Raw genomic sequence first — 21,163 nt, 5'->3', positions numbered from 1 at the left:
CTCTCCTCTCCTCTCCTCTCCTCTCAGGCAGGAGTTCTCTCTCTGATCTGTGTGTTGTCAGATCACACTCACACACATACAAACACACATGCACATACTTAAGCTCATAGCTTTAGCTATCACATTGGGAATTATGCTTGTGTGTGTCTGTCAGCTATAGCTCACAAATACTATATTACACAGTGTGTTTGCTAAGAGGCTCATTGTCACATCCGGGACTGTATATACAGTCTGTTCTGGTGTATAAGGCGGTGAATGTATGTTTGTGTGTTCTGCAGAGTTTACAGTGTGTCATGTGTATGGAGGTTAGCAGGGTTTATTCAAAACAAATAGCAGCATGAATTTTAGTATTAAGGGTGTGTAAATGTGTTTGGACATCCTGCAAAGCTTCTATTGGCATTTTTGAGAGCAAATAAAATGTGTCAGTTAAGATACGTTCATATTTTTTTTGTGTCAAAACAAAACAAATTTTCCCTTTTTATTACATTCATATTGGCCATTGAGACAGGTTCTTCACACAATCCCAGTGTGTGTAATGGATGACAAAATGCACACTTCTTGTTTGGTGCAAAATTAAAGTTGAGTTGAAGCTGGAGCGCCGCTGTGGCTCATCTGGTATAAGCTATACCACGGATCCAGGCTAACTCCTTACTGCAGCAGCCGGGATTTGAACCCTGCCTGGGCTTTTTGCTGCATGTCATACCAGCTCTCTCCCCGGCCTCTCATTTCTCTCTCAACCACTACTATAAATATATCAGAACCGCCAAAATATGTTGAGCTGAAGTTTTTAACTCATAAAGTTGTTGTCAAATTTTGTAAAAAAAAATGTTTATACCTGATTTTACTACAAACCATCATGAAAAAACGAACAGTTTAAACCTCCCGGTGATAAAAGAAAATTCAAGCGATTAACAAAGTCATTAGGAACATGAATGGTTGCACAAAACTTCACGGCAATGCATCCAATATCTGTTAAGATATTTCACTTTGGACCAACGTGGTGGACCAAGTGACTGACTTACACCATCCTTTGAGCCGTGGCACCAACCTTGTTGAATCATTGACGTTTCAAGACCTCTCCTTTGTTGGTCTATATTTCCATCTCTTTTCCTCCATCACTTCATATTCTGTTATTTATTCCACTCTCTCTCCCCCACCCTTGTATTCCCCCTCTCCTCTGCTGAGCCGTCTCGCCCAGTATGGAGGATTAGTGGAGACAAAGAGAGATCCTGCAGCCGGCTCTTGCTGAAGACAGGAACAGGAGGAAGACAGTTGTTCTCTCAGCAGGAAAAGATACTAATGCTTCTCTAAAGCCTATTGTCTCCCATAGTTTACTCCTTTTTCTACTGACATGCAGAGTAAAAATCATTTCAAAGTACAGTTTACTGTCAAGAGATTAACTATTTAACAAAATTTACCACCACAAAAAATCAGATGGAGTTACTGATAAGTAGATGGGGACCAAAGTTTCCTACTAGCACACACAGTCATTTGAGAAAATAAAATGGAATAAGCTCATCAATTGATCATGAAAAGTAAACGAGACATGACATCTTGATTGGAAATGTCAAGGCCTGTTTACATGGAGCTCATTAACAATCCACATGTTGTCACGGATACAGATCTGCAAGTTCTCCATAATTCAGGAGTCAACTCGTTTGGCCTGTATGTTGCATGCTGTAGACCAGAGTGCAGAGAATGGGGCTATAATCATCAGTATTGTTGTTTGTGAGCATCAGTATTCCCTCTGTAATAAGAGCAGGGATCCTACTGGGTGTGCCGGTGGAATTGCATGTCTGATAAGTGATTGGAGAGTGAATGAATTATAGCCTAGAGACCTTTAATGAGACCTCAGTGGGAGGGAGGGTGAGGCGGGGGTGGGGTGTTGTGGTGGGCAGGTGAAAGCAGCTGCAGCTTTCCCCGAAGACAAACCTCCGCCTCCCCTCGCTCCTTTCTCTCCTGTTTCTTCTCTCCTTTTCACATCTTTATATCTCTTATCCACCTCTCCATCTTGCTGCGTACCCCTCGTGCTTTATCCGGTGCACTTATCCCTTCTCTCCTCGCTGGCTCTGCCTCTTTCTTCCCTCAGCACTCCCCCATTCTCATTACGGACGCCTGACACAGCACATGTTCAGTCCTTTGCCTGGTGGTGCCCTTTTATTACCAGGTGAAATGGCAAATTCATAGATGCACACTGCATACTGCAGTGCCTGTGTGCAGATATGTATGGAGGAACATTTTGAATGTACCTGATTAAATGTGCAAAAAAAAAATTTCAAGGGCTACTTGTGTTTGTGTCTCGAGTCTTTGAGAAGACTGTGTGAAAGCAATGAAAAGCCTGGTTCCCCAACACTTCTGCCAATCCACTCACACACACATAAACATTAGTCCTGCCAATCAAGCCTTTTTGTGCTCTTTTTCATCCCAGGGCCGTTCGGTGCTTGGCGACTCAGATCGTGAGAGGAATTTTAGACCGCTCGGAAACTTAGTTTATGTGTGTGTGCGTGATTCACCTCGGGAGATCAAACTGGGTTGCCACAGCAGATGTTTTTGCCCAAAGCAACTCGTAACAAAATGCTTTAAAAGGAAGGAGGAAGTTTGATGTGACTGACAGCCAGGCGGACGAAGGTGCACTTACTGCTTTAGTTAGTTTTTACCTTTGGAAGAACCACTTAATAAAGTACAAGGCTTTAGAACAACATTTTCTTAACTGCAGTCATGTCAGTGCTCTTAGTTTTTCCACTGCCTTAGTGTGTGTGTGTGTGTGTGTGTGTGTGTGTGTGTGTGTGTGTGTGTGTGTGTGTGTGTGTGTGTGTGTGTGTGTGTGTGTGTGTGTGTGTGTGTGTGTGTGTGTGTGTGTGTGTGTGTGTGTGTGTGTGTGTGTGTGTGTGTGTTGGCTGACATTAAAGTGTAGAGAAAATGACAGAAGAATGTGATTACTATGTAAATGGTTGTCCTAGGTTGACTATGACACATTATAAGCTGTAAACGGAGCGTCTGTGGTTATACCTCCGAAATCTCCGGGCCTGATTGACAGCTGGACGTCAGCTCTCAAACAGATGTTGCTGCGGCAACGGGGCCAAGACAACTCTCTTCCGGTACAGCAGACTATTTAAAAAAGCAATGAGCTGAGAGAAAGAGTGTAACTGAGTGAAAGCTGTGGGTGCTGCTGGTAGCTCGGACTCTGTTGCAGTCACACATCTGGGCTGCACAGATACCTTCAGGTGCCAGATGGTACACAAATATGTTGATATGAGTTAAATTAGACCACTTATGCCTCCAAACATCTGTCACTGTAAGGTTGTGGATGTTACAATGGTGTGATAATTTATAACATTTTTGAGCATAATTGGCTGTGTTTCTGTTTTCCCTCACCCCTCCTTTTCTGTTTTTTATTTGTGTAATGAAGTCCTTAGCTTCCTTTTAGAAACCGCTGATTATCATTTATGTCAAAAATCTGCAGCATTTATATTCACAGAGATAGACAGATAGCACATAGGTTTGTTTATTTCTTTTACGTTTTATGTTTGTTTGCATACTAGAGTGAAGCTGCAAAGACTTTGCTAACAGTTATGCCTTTATACACGTGTACTCGTGTTAACAGGAAGGGAAGGAGGTGGTGAGGGGGAGAGTGGGTCTCTCTACATTTGTGTGTCAGTGTGGGGGGATGGTTGAAGCTGAGTTTGCGTCTTTGTCTGTCAAATAAATTATTTAAATCCCACAACAATTAAAGATGAAATCTGTTATCAGCGTCCTCCATTAGTGGCCCGGGTGTCTGCCTTGCTGCCTCAGTATGCTGCATCACTTACTCCCCCTCGTCTGGGCTCAACGTGAGACCGGATAAAGATCACAAGCCCCGAATCTTAAATGCACATCCTAGCAGAACAAAGGCCTGCAGCGCACGCCTGTGACCCAAAGACTCATGCACACACTAAATGTCTTCATCAGAGGAGCGTATGAATATCTTGACGGTGATTCTTTTTGATGCAAAAGGTTGATAAAATGCTGCTTGTGTCTCATAAGTCGTGCTGTGTTTGATTTGCACCGTGCCGGTGAGTCTAGGGGGAAGTGTGATCGGAGGTCGGAGGGTGCGAAGTGTGTAGAATGGGGGGGGGGGGGGTTGCCTGTTCTAAACACTGTCAAAGCGTCGCAGTTTTTTTTTTTTTTTTTCAGGAGAACCTCATGGCAGTGCATGAGGAGAAATCGGTTAAGGCCCTAAGCTCTGTATTCTCACCTTGTGTTTCCACTTTAAATTTCACTTTTTTTTTTCCTTCCTTTTTTGTCATTAGTCCCACAGACAGCTATTCTTGCGTTCTTTCCATTTTGTCTCTCTCTTCTACCCACATTTTTTTTTTTTTTTTTGTATTGCTCTCGCAAACTGCCCATCAGTCATCATAGAAATCAGCCTCCTTCCCCTGTGGGTCTGTGGGTGTGTGTGCACTGATGTCAGGGCTTCCATTCCAATAATAGATGTGGTATATCAGCAATGGAAAACTTTTGCCTCCACAATAAAACCTCAGTTAATATTTGAAAAAAAAAATGGCATTTGCTTTTGAAAACAAAATCATCTTCCCATTTGTCTTTTTCTAATGTTTTTATGATTCCCCCCTCCCCCTTATTTTTGACTCTCAACTCCACAGATGGTCCTTTGTCAAATATATCACTGTTTTTGTAATAGTGGATATAGAAAGAAACTAGCTGGGCCATGACAAAAGAGACCCATAAATTGGACACAGGTCTTTAAGCAGCATTATCAAAAATTTTAGTTTAGTTTCTAACCTTTTCATTTGGCTGTTATATTCTCAGGTGAATGATGTTTTATTTTTTTTTTAATTAATTTGCTTTTATTGTTTATACTTTTTATGTTTTTTTCTTTCACGTTTAATAAAATATTGATTGATTGATTAAAATTTTAAGATGACAAAACACTCAAGTCAATGAACCGATGTGGTAAATACGATGCTACCAGCAGGAGGTGGTTTGTATAGAGCAGCATAAAGATTGATAAACGATAAACGGTGAAAATAAAAACTTGCTTGCCCCTGATCCTCTAAAGAAAACCCCTAATTAACAGGCTGTAACTCATCAGTTCAATCCACACGATAACAAAAGTGTAAAAACAAATTGTGATTTTACAGAAGATTTAGGGAAGTTATGTTCTAGTTCTTGTAGCATATAATGTGTCATTTTTGTTCTTGTCAGTCTGACTGTTGCCACCTGTTTCTAGTCTTTATGCTAAGCTAAAATAACCAGCTGCTGGTTGAACTTTATATTTACCCTGCAGAATAAGCATGTCAGTGTAGTTCCTAAAACTTCTTTTAATGACAAAGCGCTCAACTCTGAAGTAGTGACTTCACCACAATAAACACTGCTGCAAGGCGGCCTCTGTCAGGTTGCATATATCTGTCACACTTTGTTTAGTCCTTTTTGCAAAGCCTCTTTATTTCTGTTGCCATGAAGTCAGTAACTTTGCAGTAGTGCTGACTGATACGCCTGCAGTTTTTGCTCAGGTGTTTTGGCCTCTGGATTTCCTGTTTGTCATCTCATGTGGCTCTGAAACATACTGGACTTTTATGGCTTATAATACTGCTCACTGGAAATCAATATTAGCATGAATTTGGTTGAAAACTCAGGAAAAGTTAGCCAGTGGATCTTAAATTGTGATTATCCTATCACATGGTCCAGTATGATTTGCTGTTGTGGCAGTTTGCAACTGTGATTGGTTTTTTTTCATTGTACTTTTCCTTGAGAGTTTACTTTTTTTTTTCTCTGCTTTTTATTTTATACAAAATGATTGCAGTTTGGCAAAGGAGGCTGATTACTACTGCTGCTCAGTGGCAGTGAAGAGTGACACATGGTGGTGATAACAGTAACCCCCGATCATGAGCTGAGATAAGGCACATTGTCACTGCGCCGAATTGAAATAATTAAAGGCATAAAAAACAATACAGAGGAAAGTACACTGAATTTTGAAGTTTTATCTTCATATATTTTAATGTAACACTTAAACACAATTCCAAAAATCTGAAATGATTACATTCTCAACTCTCATGTAATCTTTTATATCATCATAATTCATGCAGGGATGTGATCTTCATCGTCATATCAAGTGTGAAGTGTTTCGGAAAACATTGTTGTCCTCAGACTTTGTCCTGTATTTTCCAAGTGTCAGTCTGCCCCGATAACCTGAACGAGGTGAAATTCTAAACCGCCAACTTCTATTGTCGATGTCTGGTTGTTGACAGGAAGTTGGAGTAGATTGATGGCTCTCTGGTTCAGTGTGGCAAATGGCCTGTTTGGATTCTTCCAATCTCTTCATTTCTGTACTCTGATAAACGCAACTATCCTGCCAGTGATTTGGCTCTTGGAAAGTCCCCCAATTCAGGAAATAGACTCAGTTTAATCTGATAAAAAATTTATTATTATGCCAATTTTGTTCTTTGATTTTATGTCACTCTTCCCTGTTGCAACAATAGCTTTGTTTAATCTTAGCATTAATAACTGTATATAAAAAGCTTCAGATTACAATTGGCTTTGGCTCTGCTCACTGAATGTAAATATAAAGAATTCTTACACTTTCTTGTGCATGTGCCTTTGTGAACCTGCTCAGGTCACCAATTTGTGATATAAGAGGCTAAAACTGTTAACTGTATTATATTTTGAAATAGGCTGTAGAAGGGACAAATCCCCATTCATATGCCGCATTCCTGTGTGTGTGTGTGTGTGTGTGTGTGTGTGTGTGTGTGTGTGTGTGTGTGTGTGTGTGTGTGTGTGTGTGTGTGTACGTGTGCGTGCGTGCGTGCGCACTAGAGCTCATACATCTCTGTCTCAGATTGGGCCTGCAGTGTGTGCCTCCATTGGGATTCTTGGGTCCAGCTCTGCTGAGAAAGCACACGCAGACTGATTTCCTCTTATTTATGCCACTCTTTCTCTTCCTTACGGTCTCAATTTATTTGCTGCCTCCTTCCCATTCTGCTTGTGTTGCCTCTTTTACTACTTACTGACCTCCACTTGTCCTTCAGACCCACACACGCACACACACAAGACATTTTGCTGGAAGGCTGGATTTGTATAATTGTGTTTCTGTGAGTTTGTGTGCTAGAAATAGCTTTGTCCCTGTACGCTGGGCATAATTAGCCAGGCTGATGCTCTGAAGCTCCGTGCTGCCAAGACGGAATACAATTGTTCTATAAAACACAAGCATGCCCAAAAAGCTGAGTGACACTTGAATGAGAATCGCACATTTTCTAACTTTAATACCCTTTTTTCTTTCCTCTCTGTTCCCAGTGATCTCATGTCTTCGGGGTATGTGGAGAGGCATTTGTCGGAAAGCGGGAAGACTGTCATCACCAGTGTAAGATTCTGCAAATCATCTCCCCTCATGCTCACTCACACTTACTTCCAGTTAGGATGGAAGCTACATTGCATTTATGGTCTTGACACTGAAAAGAAATATGACTCCAAATGAATGCTAGTGTTGCATTGTCTTCGAAATGTCTAAATAAGCAAATGTTTGCTAACATGTTAGGCACAGCAACTGCATAATTATTATAAATATATATATGTTCTTCTTTCCTCAAGCCTTCTCCTGGCTAATCAATAAGTTAGTTTTCACACAGAGAGAAACCACACCCTATTCAGCCATCCAGCCTTCTTGGATGAAGCTTAGATTTCTAGAAAACCAAGTGGATCTTTGGCCTAAACCTTCAACTAGCAAGAGATTAAGATTGCTGTGATAATCCTCTAAAATCTAGACTTGAGTTACAGAACACCCACTGAGGCATCATGTTACATCACATAAGTGAGGGGATTATGCTGGTCAGGATTTACTCAGCTAAGCAGCAGATTAGTGAGATATTAGATACTTTACAGAAAATGATCCAAAGTGTCGCACCACATATTATATGATATGGTCACTTGTAATTATGGCACTTATTATGAATTAATCTGTGACTTAATTCACCTCGCAGATGAATATCCAGAACTGCCCTCCATCTGTAGCTTTCTATTGTCATTGCTTCCTTCTTAATTGGGAAGAACAAGCGCCCCTTTATGTTTATTAATTCCTGCTATTCAGGGAGGTTATGAGACGTGCCCTGTTTGGTACTCTGCTCACTGCTGGGGTCAAAATGTCAGCCAATGTAACACAGCTGCTGCTCTGATAAATCTAGGTCAGAATCCTCTCTGCTCATGTACTACATACATATGGAAGCTGTTAAAACTGTTGCTGTTGTCTTAACCTGATGACCTTATAGGAGGATTGGTACAGTTCTGAGAACTTGAATGGTTGGTTGACACATTTCTGTTATGTCTCTCTATGTAGCACACAGGTAACAAGTAGGGACTGGCTGAAGGGATCTGAAAACCCTGAACATATATACCTTTCCTCTTTTTTTTCCTTCAAGTAACTTTAAGGCTGTTAAAATCATTTAGGTCCTCTCTCATTGAGAGTATCTCCTTTTTAACTCTTCATTAAAAGTGCGTAAAGATTACACTGAAATAAATACTGAAACACAAGGTTTTGTATTTATTTATATACTTATATGTTTGCACTTGAACCCCACTTTCTCTGTCAGGATGTGTGCACACTGTCTTTTTTTTTAATTCAAACCCAAATTGTGATATCAAATGAAATATTCCTGTTAGTTTGTGCATACATTCACCTAATTTCACCAACATTTTTCATGACTTATTTGGTATCGTTGGGGACTTTAGGATCTGCAATAGAATGTAAAATGTTGCTTTTGGGTGCGAGGCATTAGTTTGTAATGACTGACCCACCAAGAGGTCACTTCTTTTTGTGAGGTAGAAGTGGTGGGTCATGTGTAAGTCCTGCGCATGCAGACATTAACTCCATATATGCACATAAGCCTTCTTTTTTTTTTCTTGTATAATTTCCTCTTTTTTTAATTTTTTTAATTTTTTAATCTAATTGCCACTCTCAAACTTTTACTGACATTTAGAGGGCAGATTGTCCTACTTGTTTACCAAGTGTCTGACCTGGACCTTTTCATTGTGCATTGTGTTGTCTAGATAAGATGATTAATTATTCTTCTACGGGATTTAGGAGATCACAGATCTGACCAATTTAGCAACACACATTGAGGATGTACCCACAGTGCTGGGTTTTGTGTGCTTCTTCCTTTGATGAGAAGTGGAGCAGAAGGTTCAGGGCGACAGCAAGAGGAGAGACGCTGGGATAGTAGAGCACAGCGCCACTTATAAATAGCCCGCTATGTATCTTTACACAACCTCTCTCTCTTCTTCTCTAGCTCCATTTAGGTTTATCTAGCAAACTGCCACATCCACTTTTGTTGTGCACCTTTCATATGTTCTGCCTCTGTCAGTAATGGCAATATTCTTCCCCCCTCTTGCCAATAAAGCACAGTTGTGCTTTACTCTTATTAGATATTGTGAAAATGGAAAGATTGAGAGAAGCACAGTTAGAATATGTTTCTAACTCATAGGTTGTTTTATTCATCCTATAAGAATCAGATTCAAAATGATAACAAAGTCTGACATAATTGGGACTAAGAAAAACTGCAAATAACTGTAAAAAGCAAGAACAATGAAAAAAACAAATCAGTCTCAGCATGACTGATGCAATTCCACTGCTTTAATTCAGTGATGGCAAGTTCTTCAGATCGGTTCCCCACACACTAATGCATGTGAGGGTACAACTCTGAGGACTTCAGTTAACCCTGTAAACTACATCTGACCTTGTGTTTGTGAAATTAGTATAGACATTAACTATATGACCAAAAGTATGTGGACATTCACAATATTCTACTCTACGTTGATAACCAGTGGGGACTCGAAGATATCACAGGGCTTAACCAAGAAATAGTTTCATATTCTTATATGACTGCATATGAATAAACCAACGCGTCAATAAGGCAGCTCCAAAGATGTTGATAATTTATTAACTTGATAGAGCAGACTACTTCCAGTATTTCTGCTAAACTAAGCTCAGCTATCTCTGCTCCAGCCCCTTATTTAAGACACAGGAGAGGATTATTGATCTTTTCATCTAACTCGCTGAAAGAAAGAGAGTATGTGCATATGAGAATAAATGAAAAATAATATTGCAGGACGTCTTGCTGGACCCACATTTATTGCTGTAATGAGAAATTGATTCATTTTAGGGAAGTCTTGACACGACACCACACAATATTATGACAGTAGTGTGTTTTCCTCTCTGTGACAACAGTTTGAGGACAACTCTGTGTATAAAGCCAGGCAAATAAAGAAGCATTTGGAAGAATCACAAGTGGAAGAATTTGGTTTTTTTGTGCAGCGGCCTGACCTCAAACCCATCCAACACCTCTGGGATGAATTAAAACGCTCACTGGAGGATGCTGCACCAGGATAATAATGTCCATAGTTCAGGTTTCCTTATACATGTGTAGTTTAACAACAACAACAATAACAACAAACACATATGTGCACCCTGACACAAACCCCTAAGACAGGCATTAGGATGATGTCCGCAGAGAGAGGTGAATGTACGAGTGGACGTTGCGTTGCGTTGCTGCGTATCAGACTGTTGAGCAGAAATTGATCCTCTGATAAAAGCTGCGTTTCCTCAGGGAGACCCGCTTCCTGCTTAATGGCTGTTAGGCAGCAAGAAATGGACCAGGAAGAGATGGCCTGCAGAGCACTTAGACACTTAGACATCATACACGTCTATAGACAATAAATGTGTGTTTACGCTCGCAGAGTGAGGAAGAGAAGCGCAGAGCGCACACACACACACACACACACACACACACACACACACACACACACACACACACACACACACACACACACACACACACACACACACACACACACACACACACACACACACACACACACACACACACAGATAGATGGTGATAGAGAGTGAAGACAGAGAGAATGAGTGGTCGATGGAGATGGAAAAAATTTGCGAGTGACTGATGGTATGGCGTCTGACTGCGGAGAAGTTGGGATAGAGGAGACTGAAGTTACATAGGCGTTAATACACAGAATGTATATGTGAATGGTTCAAGCTCAAAACAAAATTACAAACACATACATTCACATATCTACACCACATCATATTTGCACTTGCATGTATTAGCAAATGAATTCTGTGATTGATTGCTGTGGACTCATTTCCTGATAGAATATGGTAATGAATGTAGTGAGTGGAATATTTCACTCTGTGTTTGAGACATTTTAGGAAGCATCCATGTGTGTGAGCTTAACCTGTGTGTGTTTGTGTTTTGTGCACAGGGAGGAGAGCACTGCTACTATCAGGGAAAGGTCCGAGAAATCCCTCACTCCTTTGTGGCTCTGTCAACTTGCCATGGACTGCAGTAAGTACAAATATTATGGATGAGACTTTTTGTATGTGTGCCACATCTGTGTTTCTCAGCCACTGTTGCTGCCTCTGTGTGTTCAGGTCCTAGGCCTTACTCCCATTTATTCATTAGGTCAATGTAATTAGTTTTTGCCAGCCCTCCCTGCCTCTCTGCATTTTTCGTTACACAGGTTATCATTCACACTGACAGACCGACATTTTCTCATCTTCTTCTCTTTTTCCTCTCCTGTTCTTCTTATCTTGTCTTGTCTTCTGTTCTCTCCACTTCTGTCCTCTTCCTAATGCCGGTATTTTTAGCATTTCTGTTTGAAAGTAGCGCTCTGTCAGCGAGACAGGTCACAAACAAGGCCTTCTGGGAGGATAACATGTTCACTGTATATCTGCGTTCTGAGTCAGTGTATGATTTAGTATCTGTATATATGTATGAATAGAAAGGAGGGGAGAGTGCACCCATTATGGAGACCAGAAATGTATTATATGGTAGTGAATGTCATTGTGTGCATAAAAAGGGTCCAATGAGTTATTAAGTATAAAATATGTGCATGCATTACATTTTTTCACAGTTGCTTACAGACATTTCCTGAAAGAAAACAAAATTTTAACAAAACTGAGAATATAAGATGAAAAAGTCAAACTCTCTTCGTCATATATTTGAACACTACTATGTTTACTTTGCACTTGTGTTTTCTACATTAATTATTTAGGTGTCTTAAAAATGAAATGCAAAAAAATACACTACATCAGTAAACAAGTAAAGAAAACAGTGTGAAAGAGCTCCCAGTCTGTCTGATATTCTGCTTATTTATTAGCAGTAATCCTCATAATAATGGCGAAATTAATTTTATATATAATAACAGCAATTTCTCCATGAAAACAGGTATAAGACACTTCTTAGAGTCTGTTCTAGGTGTGAGGACTGAGATCTTATTTCTATGAAGTCTTGCTTGAAGAGTAGAGATAGAACACCTTTTACATCTGCACATTGTTGACAATGTGCTCCTTTTCATCTAATTATGGCTATAAGTTGTTTCTGAAAACATTAAGATCCACTCTTGACCCATTACACTGTATCAAAGCTTACTCCAACTCAGTATATCTTGCTTTAACAAATCAGTGCAGACATGTAATTTCAGCTAATTAAGTGGGTGAAATGAGATTTCTACTTTCTTAGTAAGCTAAACTAAGCTTGGGCTTTTAATCATGTTTGCGTATTTCATGGGATTGTGGCAATATGTAGGGAAATTTGTCAGCACAGAAAATGTAATGGTGCTTGCAAAATAATGAAAAGAGGGGCATGAATCAATCAAATCCAAACAAGATAGACTATTTTGCACGTGCAGTATACACTCTCATATTTAGTACATAAAAGATTATAATGTGACAGAGAACACACAAAGTGTCTTCGTCTGTTATTTCTGGGACATCTAAAGCTTGATATGTGACTGTTAATTGGTCTAAATGTTTGTGTAGGATATTGCACTGGTGCTGTTACGCTTGTTTTTATTATTTGTGACAATAGTAGTAATTGTATTGATAATAGAATTTGATTGCAACCTCAGATATGAGGATTTTCATTGCTGATTCTTTTATTATGGAATGAAATACAGAATATGACATTACACCTTTTTTTATGTGTGTGTTAGAGACAGTGAGAAAGTCAAGGAAGTGCATAGTGGTGTTGGGGGTTAGACATGAGAGAGAGTACTTCCCTTATGCTGAATCAGGTGTTTATCATAATATACATCCTTCTCTCTCTCTCTCTCTCTCTCTCTCTCTCTCTCTCTCTCTCTGTCTCTGTCTCTCCCCCTCCCCCTCTCCTCTCTCTGTCTCTCTCTCTCTCTCGCTCTCTCTCTTACACACACATACACTTACACACACAACACAAATGCAGACACACACACAGAAACCAATGCAATAGGCTATTAGCTATATATGGAGGGATAGTGCTAACAGCTACATCCATCATGTGAGATGATGTCTCTACATCATTGACTCAAGTTTCTGATTAAAACATCATTCAAGTTTTAAAGTTTTGACTGAAATGCAAATGCGCATACTGATTATTTTAGCTGAAGCACTTTGTGGTTTCACAAAAATAGCATACATTAATACAAATGTGAGCTAAAAAAATATACTATTAATTCAGCAATAGTGGTCTTCATCTGGACACGTAACATGTCAGCACTATTGCAAAATGGTGTAGTGTCAATTTTAAAGCCCTTCAAAACTAAATCTTAAACCTGCAATAGCTGAGACGCCCTGCAGATTTAGGTGATCATTTTCTGTTGGTTTGTCAGTAAAATCAGTCTCTTTCACTTGATCTTTTCATACACTGTTATTATAGAAATGTCCTTCGCTGTTTAATTGTTTTATCTGTAGATAAGCAACAATCAAAGGTAAAGTTAGACAAAAAAATGGAGCTTATCACTAAAAAGGTCTGTTTAGATGCTCGCCTGTAATAAATGTTGCAAAAAGTAGATTCGTGCACAGATGTATGGCATCACCGTTCTCTTAAAATCCCACCCACTTCAAACCAGAATGCCACAGATTTACTCACAAATACAAACATTTCTCACGTGAACTTTGGCAGTAAATTATTTGTTCCTGTGAGATTCCATTATCGTTAATGAAACAGGTTGTGTCAGAAACCATATCTGGCTTTGAAAGTTTAGAAAACTGTGGAAGAAGTGTGAATTTGCCATTTTCTTTTTTGAATTCATAAAATCAACCAGACCCTTAATTTTAACAATTAAAATCAGCAACACACATTTCTATGGTGCAAAAAAGGGCAAGCAATCAGTGTTTCATGTACCATCGGCTCCAAATAACAAAATACACTTTGACCTGTGTTTTCTTTGTGTATGCATGTGTTTAATCTACTGTAAGTGGTAGACTTACAGGACAAAGGGGACGTGTGTGTTGAAGGTGACATCTCTGTGTTAGGAGCCAGAGTGAATGGAAAAAAGCAGAGAGAGAGAGAGAGAGTTGGAGGAGAAAGATGGATTGTGTGTTCCAGCAGTGTTTATCCTTCCGACTTCACAGTTTGACCCGACCAATCCACTAAAAGCTTCAGATAAAGTTAATTAATGGAAGATGTCCATTCATGTGCACAGGCGCGTGGGTGGGCGGACACAGGAAGTCCATCAAGCAGTTGCTAAAAGAGAAACTGATCTCTGACTTTGAAATGATTGCTTGGTCACGATGATGTGTGTGTCTGCCTGTTGTGGCCACTTTCTCTTGTAACCTTAGAGTTTTTTTTAGTGCATTATAAGTGGCTGGGAGCTTAAAGTTATTGTTTTTTTCATTTAGCGTTGGAGTTTATTATCAAAGATTTTCTGATAATTGCAACCCTTTCAAAGATTTTTGAGTCATTACATGTTGTGACCAGTCAGTACAAACTAACAAGAAATTAAATCCTTAAATGACCTTCAAGTTATGCTGCGCATTTACAGGTACATTTACTGTACTATTCACCAATTTCTAAAATTTTAACAACCAATCAGTTGAATGTTAATTAGTTTGAGTTTTATGAATAAACAGTTCACTGTAAAATGCTGTTTACACATCAATGCATAAGTAATGATCATCTGATGTAATACACAATATTGCAGTATCAGCCACAGGCCCATACTTTTGCTTTTAAGTACACTTTTTTTCATAATATACTTTTACTCGGTTTAGTTCAAGAACTTTACATGTAATGAAGTATTTTTCCAGAATGACGTTTGTATTTTAAAGGATCTGAATACTTCCTCTGCTCCTGGCCTTACATACGCCAAATACAGCACTGAAGACATTCAAAGGTTCTGTCCAAAACTGTACTTTGTAGAGCATTACAGTTAATATTCTGACAAATGCTCCAATAATACATTAAGCCCCCCGAGCGAGCACTGAAATAACTAATCTATCAGACTGATAGCTGAGGAGGAGTTAAATTCAGATACATTATTCTGTTAAGTGATGAATAAACCAACAGAAACTTGTGCTGATCTGTGCTCTCTCCTCTCCCCTCCTCTTTCTCTTTTTCAGCGGGATGTTTTTTGATGGCAATCACACCTACATGATTGAACCTGGAGGGCAGGGCAGCAGCGATGTAAGTACTATGCAAAGCCATGTATGTGCTCTCAAGAAGCTAGAGATGACTCTTCCCCAGTGGGGATTATCAATTTCTCCTCCATCCATCTTTTCATGTCCAGCTGCTTCTCAGTGCTGTTGGGTGGTCAAATAATTTATCACAGTGTTGCTTTTATGTCTAATGTTCCCCCCACAGCCCTCTCAGCACTCTTTGTCTTTAACACCTGACATGTTTCATATCTGTTCTTTGAAGATAATTTTACAGTGGATGTTATGAATATAGTTACAACTGATATGGCCTGGTTAGGTGTTTTTTCTTTGCTGTAGGTTTGGTAACACTTGCGCCCGTCTCACCAGCACCTGGAGAAATCACTTTCCACTTTTCCTCTTGCATTCCTCACACAGCACGAGGCGTTCAGGTGTTATAACTGACTCTGGTCAGTGGAAGGAATGCTAGTTGGTAGTTGTTTTGGCAATAAAAGTGGTACTATACGCCATCAGAACTGCTTGTTGGATGTTTGAAATGCTTTGTACCTTATTTTTGTGTATCTTTTCCTCCTAAAGAGATAGATGTAGGTATGTGTACATATATTTTAACAAATTAAAGTCTCTTATCATTTGCTACACCACAATTTCAGAATTGCAGAAGTACCACTTGGTGGTAATGATTGTGCTGCAGGACTGTGTGTGGAGCAGATGATATGTGATAGTTTTCCTGGTATTACAGGACTCGTACAGGGGTCAGTTGCCCTGAGAGACAAACCAGACTCAATTACAGGTCACACACCAGTCGTTGCGACTTTTCTTAATCGACCCTGAGTGCAGCCCACAGGTCTCAGGACAGAGATTTGCAAGGTTACAAAGCCAGCAGACAGCACTCAGTGGAGGATCTGAAATAAATCCAGTAAGCTTAAGCATTGTTGTCGCAAATTTTGTCATTGCCCTCTATTTTATTTCCTCCATTTTCAACATTCAGAATAGTCATTGCTTCACATTATGCAAGTGCTCAGTCAATTAGATCATAACAATCACCATTAGGCATTATGGTCAGAACGAAAGGACAGATCTGAGATTGTCTAAAGACACCTTTAGCATGAAAGTGGCAGAAAAAGCCGCTGATACTCTGTGAGATTTTTTTCTGGTCTAATTAAAACATCCAGGAGAAGGGTGTGTCTAGTGCTAATCAGTAAGGGACAAAAGGAGACCAGATAAGAGAGGTCAGGGACCAATGTGTGTTTGTGTCCGAGTGTGTGGGTTCTTTTGTGAAAGTGTGTGGAAACACTCATGGGTGTTGGTAATTGCAGACTGGCACACAGAGCTACTTAAGATTCATTCCCATATGATGGTTTTTGTGCCAACAGTGTTGAAAGAGCAGGTAAAAGAGAAAATAAAGACAAAAGAAGACCAGGGAAAATAGGGATGAGAAGGAAGAGAATTTAGATGCAGATTTTTAGATTGCACATTACTATAAAACAAGAGGAACTAATTCATTTGTAATGGCAGTTGATAATTCAGAGTTGTACACTAATGAAAAGGAAATGAAATGTGAAGCAATGACTATTCTGAATGTTGAAAATGGAGGAAATACAATAGAAGGCAATGAAAAATTAGCGACAACAATGCTTAAGCCCACTGGCTTTATTTCAGATCCTCCACTCCTTCTTTACTACCTCCTTTTCCAACCTCTTCTTCGTCTCCTCTGCCTCCATCATTCCTCTCCAACGTTTTCTGGAGAGGCTGAATTATTAAAGTGATGAGAGAGAGACACGCAGATCTTAACTCAGAATATTGCTGCAGCACTCTTCTACAGAGATACAGTGCCTTGGTCACGTTTTTTTGGTCATTCACACAGTCACAGTGGCGTAAAATGCATAAAAATTTGAAAAATTTCCCGAGTCGTTCAGTTTTTTTTTTTAAGTGTCATGCCAAACATTTGGCCAAAACACTGCTGTTTATCAAATATTAACAATACAGCTGAAGTAACTTTTTTTTCGTGTCACATAAAAAGCCACAAGAATTGCAACCATATGAGCAAATTTAATTTCACAAAACATGTTTATGTTCAAAATTTCATAATAAATTGTGCATTCAACAGAAGAATGTTTAGCTTGACATAAGGCTCTTTTGTTTATCCTCAAGTAGCTGGATCTGTTAAAATGTGAATAGCCAACTTAGTCTTTGTTAATTGTTTAAAAAAAATTGTTTTTCTCTTTTATCTGACAAAATTATATATTGTGTGACTCCCTATAAAAATGGCAATAGGAAAAACAAATGGTCTGTCGACAATTATTGTGATAACTCAGTGGCAGTGGTGAAAAAGTACTAAAGTCGAATTTTGAGGTACCTTTTCCTTACCTAAGTATTTCCAATTTAAGCTTCTACATGCTCCAGTATATTTATCAACAGCTTTATATCACTACTACTAGAATATACTAGATTTAGAGTACACATACAAACATTTTTTAGTGAATCCGCGCTGGTATCAGCTGTGGCCGGAGGTAACACCTTGAAGGGATTTATTTACGTTTCGCACAAACATTTACTTCAAGTAAAGGATAAGCTAATCAGAATTCTGTGCTCAAAGGTCAGCGTGACCTCACAAAACCCTTACTTTTGATTTAAGTACATTTTGTTAATAATTCAACTTTTGTTTTATTGAAGTTAAGTAGTTCTTATGAATTTATATTTTATAAAATGTTGTTTTTATGTTGAGCTGCTGACACTGTGTACCAAGTGTTGTTGTTTTTTAATTGTTGTCTTGGAAACAAACTCCATCCACTCTGGTCACGTGGTCATTAAAGTGACTTTCACTTGTAGTTATGTATTAATACATTGTGGCATTGCTACTTTTACTGAAGTAAAGGATCTGAATTCTTATCTTCTTCCAGTGAGACATATGGTTCAGTTTAAACATTTAGTTGTAAAATGCCAGATCTCAACTGGGCACAAAGATCTGTGCTTCTTAAAAAAAAGTCATATTAAACATATTTGTCCTCACTGTAGTACTCACTGTAGAGTTGGCACATCTTTGACAGTTGGGCCGTAGCTACGTTGGCAGTAGTGGTTTTGGCTTGTTAGTTTGGGAATGCTATCTGCATGGTAATGCCGGAGACAGTGCTGCCCTCAAGCCCGGCAGTGGCTGTCAGTTTGTCAGCACTGAGCTCTGGACGCCGATTCCCTGCGGGCAATGGTCCATCCTGACTGTCTATCCCCTCTGAATTCCTCTCGGTGTGTCTCTTTCTCTATTTCCCTTCCATTTTGTCTGACTCTTTGTCTCTTATGATAGTCTGCTTGGTCTGCGAGTTGACCTCAAACACACAGATGTGGGCTGCAAAAACCAAGGTGCTCTCACTTATGTGTGAGATATAAAGGCTATTTTTGAAAGGTTGTTTGCTCACTTGTTATATGAAACAAACAGCCACATATCACTGTTTATAAGTCAGTAACAGCTTTGAATGCAGAGGCTTTTTGCCCTGTGATGCAACCCGCAACACTAATTCTGGCTGTTCTAATCTAGTTGAAAGTGATAAAGACTGACATTAATTTTTTTTTTTTTAAACTTGGTCTGGTGGGGCCGTGATGAGATAGAGTCAGCGTGGCTCCTCTCGGCCATATGGTGAATCCATCTGCCTTTCCTCCGCCAAGGCAGAGAAAGTTATGCAGGACATTAGCTGAATGTGTCCTGAACAAGCTGCTCTTGTCACTTCATGCAGCTGAACTAGTTTCAAAGTGTCTTTTCGTATTATGTAAATAGGCGTGCGTACAAGTAGACTACAGTAGTGAGCCATCTAGATTCACAAAATTAAAGTTCACAAGCTAAGAATGTGATGTTCCCAGGCGTTACGTGCCCGATACAACTTACACTTCTTGAGTGTGTTTGTTTCTGGGTAAGTGTGTGCATGCACGCCAACTTGTAGGGAGGATGTGTGATGCTGACTTGCACATGCAAGAGTGAGGAGTTGGAGGATGAAGAGAAGGGTGTGTCGATGGGGGCGGTGGCAGGTTTTAGGGATGGGGGTGTTTGCATTAGGTGCCATGGGGAGGATTCATACAAACACAAGCTGGGAATGACACTCAGTGTGTGTTGGAGCTGATGGGATAAAAAAAAAAAAAAAAAAAAAAAAAGGGGAGGGGGATCTCCATGTGGCCTGAAGCCAGCTTCATGTTACTAAACCTGGACCAGTTTATTCACACATGCAATGAGAGGGCGAGGATGAAAAGCGTGTTATCCATCCCTGCTTTATATTCATGAACCAGCAATCTGTCTGAGATATCATCTCCCTTGGCAACCCAGGCCCCACCCCCGTCTCCTTCGAGCACGACATATGAAAGCCATCTGTGTAGACCCTTAATCTCCATCACTACACACTCCCTGTCGAGTCTATATGCTGTGTGCATATTTTTGAACTGAGATTATCGGCAGAGAGTGATGATCTGGGGAACAAAGAAAGCGGTCAAGAAAATGCTTTATTACAATAGTTAAATCAGCCGCTAATGGAGGCGGGTGCTGTGTATATGTTCCACAAAAAATACAGAAGCAGCTCATATGCTCCTTGTAATTAAGGTCTTATTAATCATCAACCACTAAACTCTCGAGTGTCACATCAAAGAAGGAGTCAAGTCCAATTATACAAATTACTGCTGCAGTTTATGCTGGTGGCCGGACTAAATCAGTAAGACAAAGCTCTAAAGGCTGTTCTTTAATAAACTGCTCACTGTCGTTAAGTGCCTTTGGTTACTATCAAGAGACTTTGTTAACTTAAATATTTGCCCACAGAGCAGATCATAGTTCAGGACAAATGTCAAGGAGTTTATATTCACAAAATTTGCTTTTAAATCTCTGTTTTGTTGATTGCTCAATGACTGCAGAGCTCCATGTTAAAGCACATTTAATCTATGTAGGCTAAAAATGTTGCTCCTGAGCAAAACAAAGAGAATCCCAGTGTAGTATTAGTCCATTATTATGTAGTACGTGTTAGTGTAGTTTAGTTTATTGAGAGGTTAAAATAAAAATGGCAAACTTTCTTCTGTTCCAGCTTCTCAAATATAAGGGCTGCTGACTTTTTTGTTTCATATCATTAGGAATTAAATATATATTAGGGTTTTGGACTGTTGGTCTGACAAAACAAGGTATTTCACGATGCCCCCTTGAATTTTGGTAAAATATTATAGTTTGTTTTTTACTCTCTTGAAAATATCATTGATACTGAGTGGATTTCCCTTCCAAAGCTGTGTTTGCAATTTTCTAATCTTTTATAAAAGATTACTGAATAATAATAATAAGAAAATCCCTTTAAGTATTACATCAAGACTTCTGGGATGTTTTTGTGTGCTGAATTTTGGTACTTTAAGCCTCTCCAGAGCGAAAGTGCAATGAATATGTCAGCTCACATTAGTGTAATGTGTTTGACACTTATCAAAGCTGTCAGAGGTATGTAGCTCCTCTAATAAACCTAGTCAGCAGAACTTTAAATGAGTTCCATGTAAAATCACCATGAAGCGCTGGGTATTTAGTTTTCTGGCACTGTAGAAAGGTGATGGTGTTGAGTAGATAAATTCATAAAAATAATACAAGCTTTTTGAATCTCCTACCATGTATTACTGTAAGCTACTTAAAGCACAATATATGACAAAAAAGGGCATCTCTGCTACCAATTAGCATTTAAACAACTTTAATATCCCCCTATGAATCAAGGCATCATGAAAGGATTACAGAAGGGGCTTTAACATTTTATGATA

At 39.4% G+C, this 21,163-nt stretch overlaps 1 protein-coding gene across 1 annotated transcript in view; it reads left to right on the top strand.

Moving 5' to 3' along the window:
- Positions 1–21,163, top strand: part of adam22 (ADAM metallopeptidase domain 22) — a 58,805-nt gene that overhangs the window by 11,876 nt on the left and 25,766 nt on the right. Inside the window, exons 4-6 of the mRNA XM_069695990.1 lie at positions 7,288–7,354; positions 11,263–11,345; positions 15,380–15,443. Of these exons, the coding sequence (XP_069552091.1) occupies positions 7,288–7,354; positions 11,263–11,345; positions 15,380–15,443 (214 nt within the window). The remainder of the gene's footprint in view (positions 1–7,287; positions 7,355–11,262; positions 11,346–15,379; positions 15,444–21,163) is intronic.

Source organism: Brachyistius frenatus, unplaced genomic scaffold (genome assembly GCF_029030835.1).
Source record: "Brachyistius frenatus isolate BFR_SWC_R1_liver_20210118 unplaced genomic scaffold, ASM2903083v1 Contig_20, whole genome shotgun sequence".
Lineage (NCBI taxonomy): Eukaryota > Metazoa > Chordata > Actinopteri > Embiotocidae > Brachyistius > Brachyistius frenatus.
The sequence above is the reverse complement of the archived record's forward strand: the minus strand, read 5'-3'. Positions and strand labels throughout refer to the sequence as shown.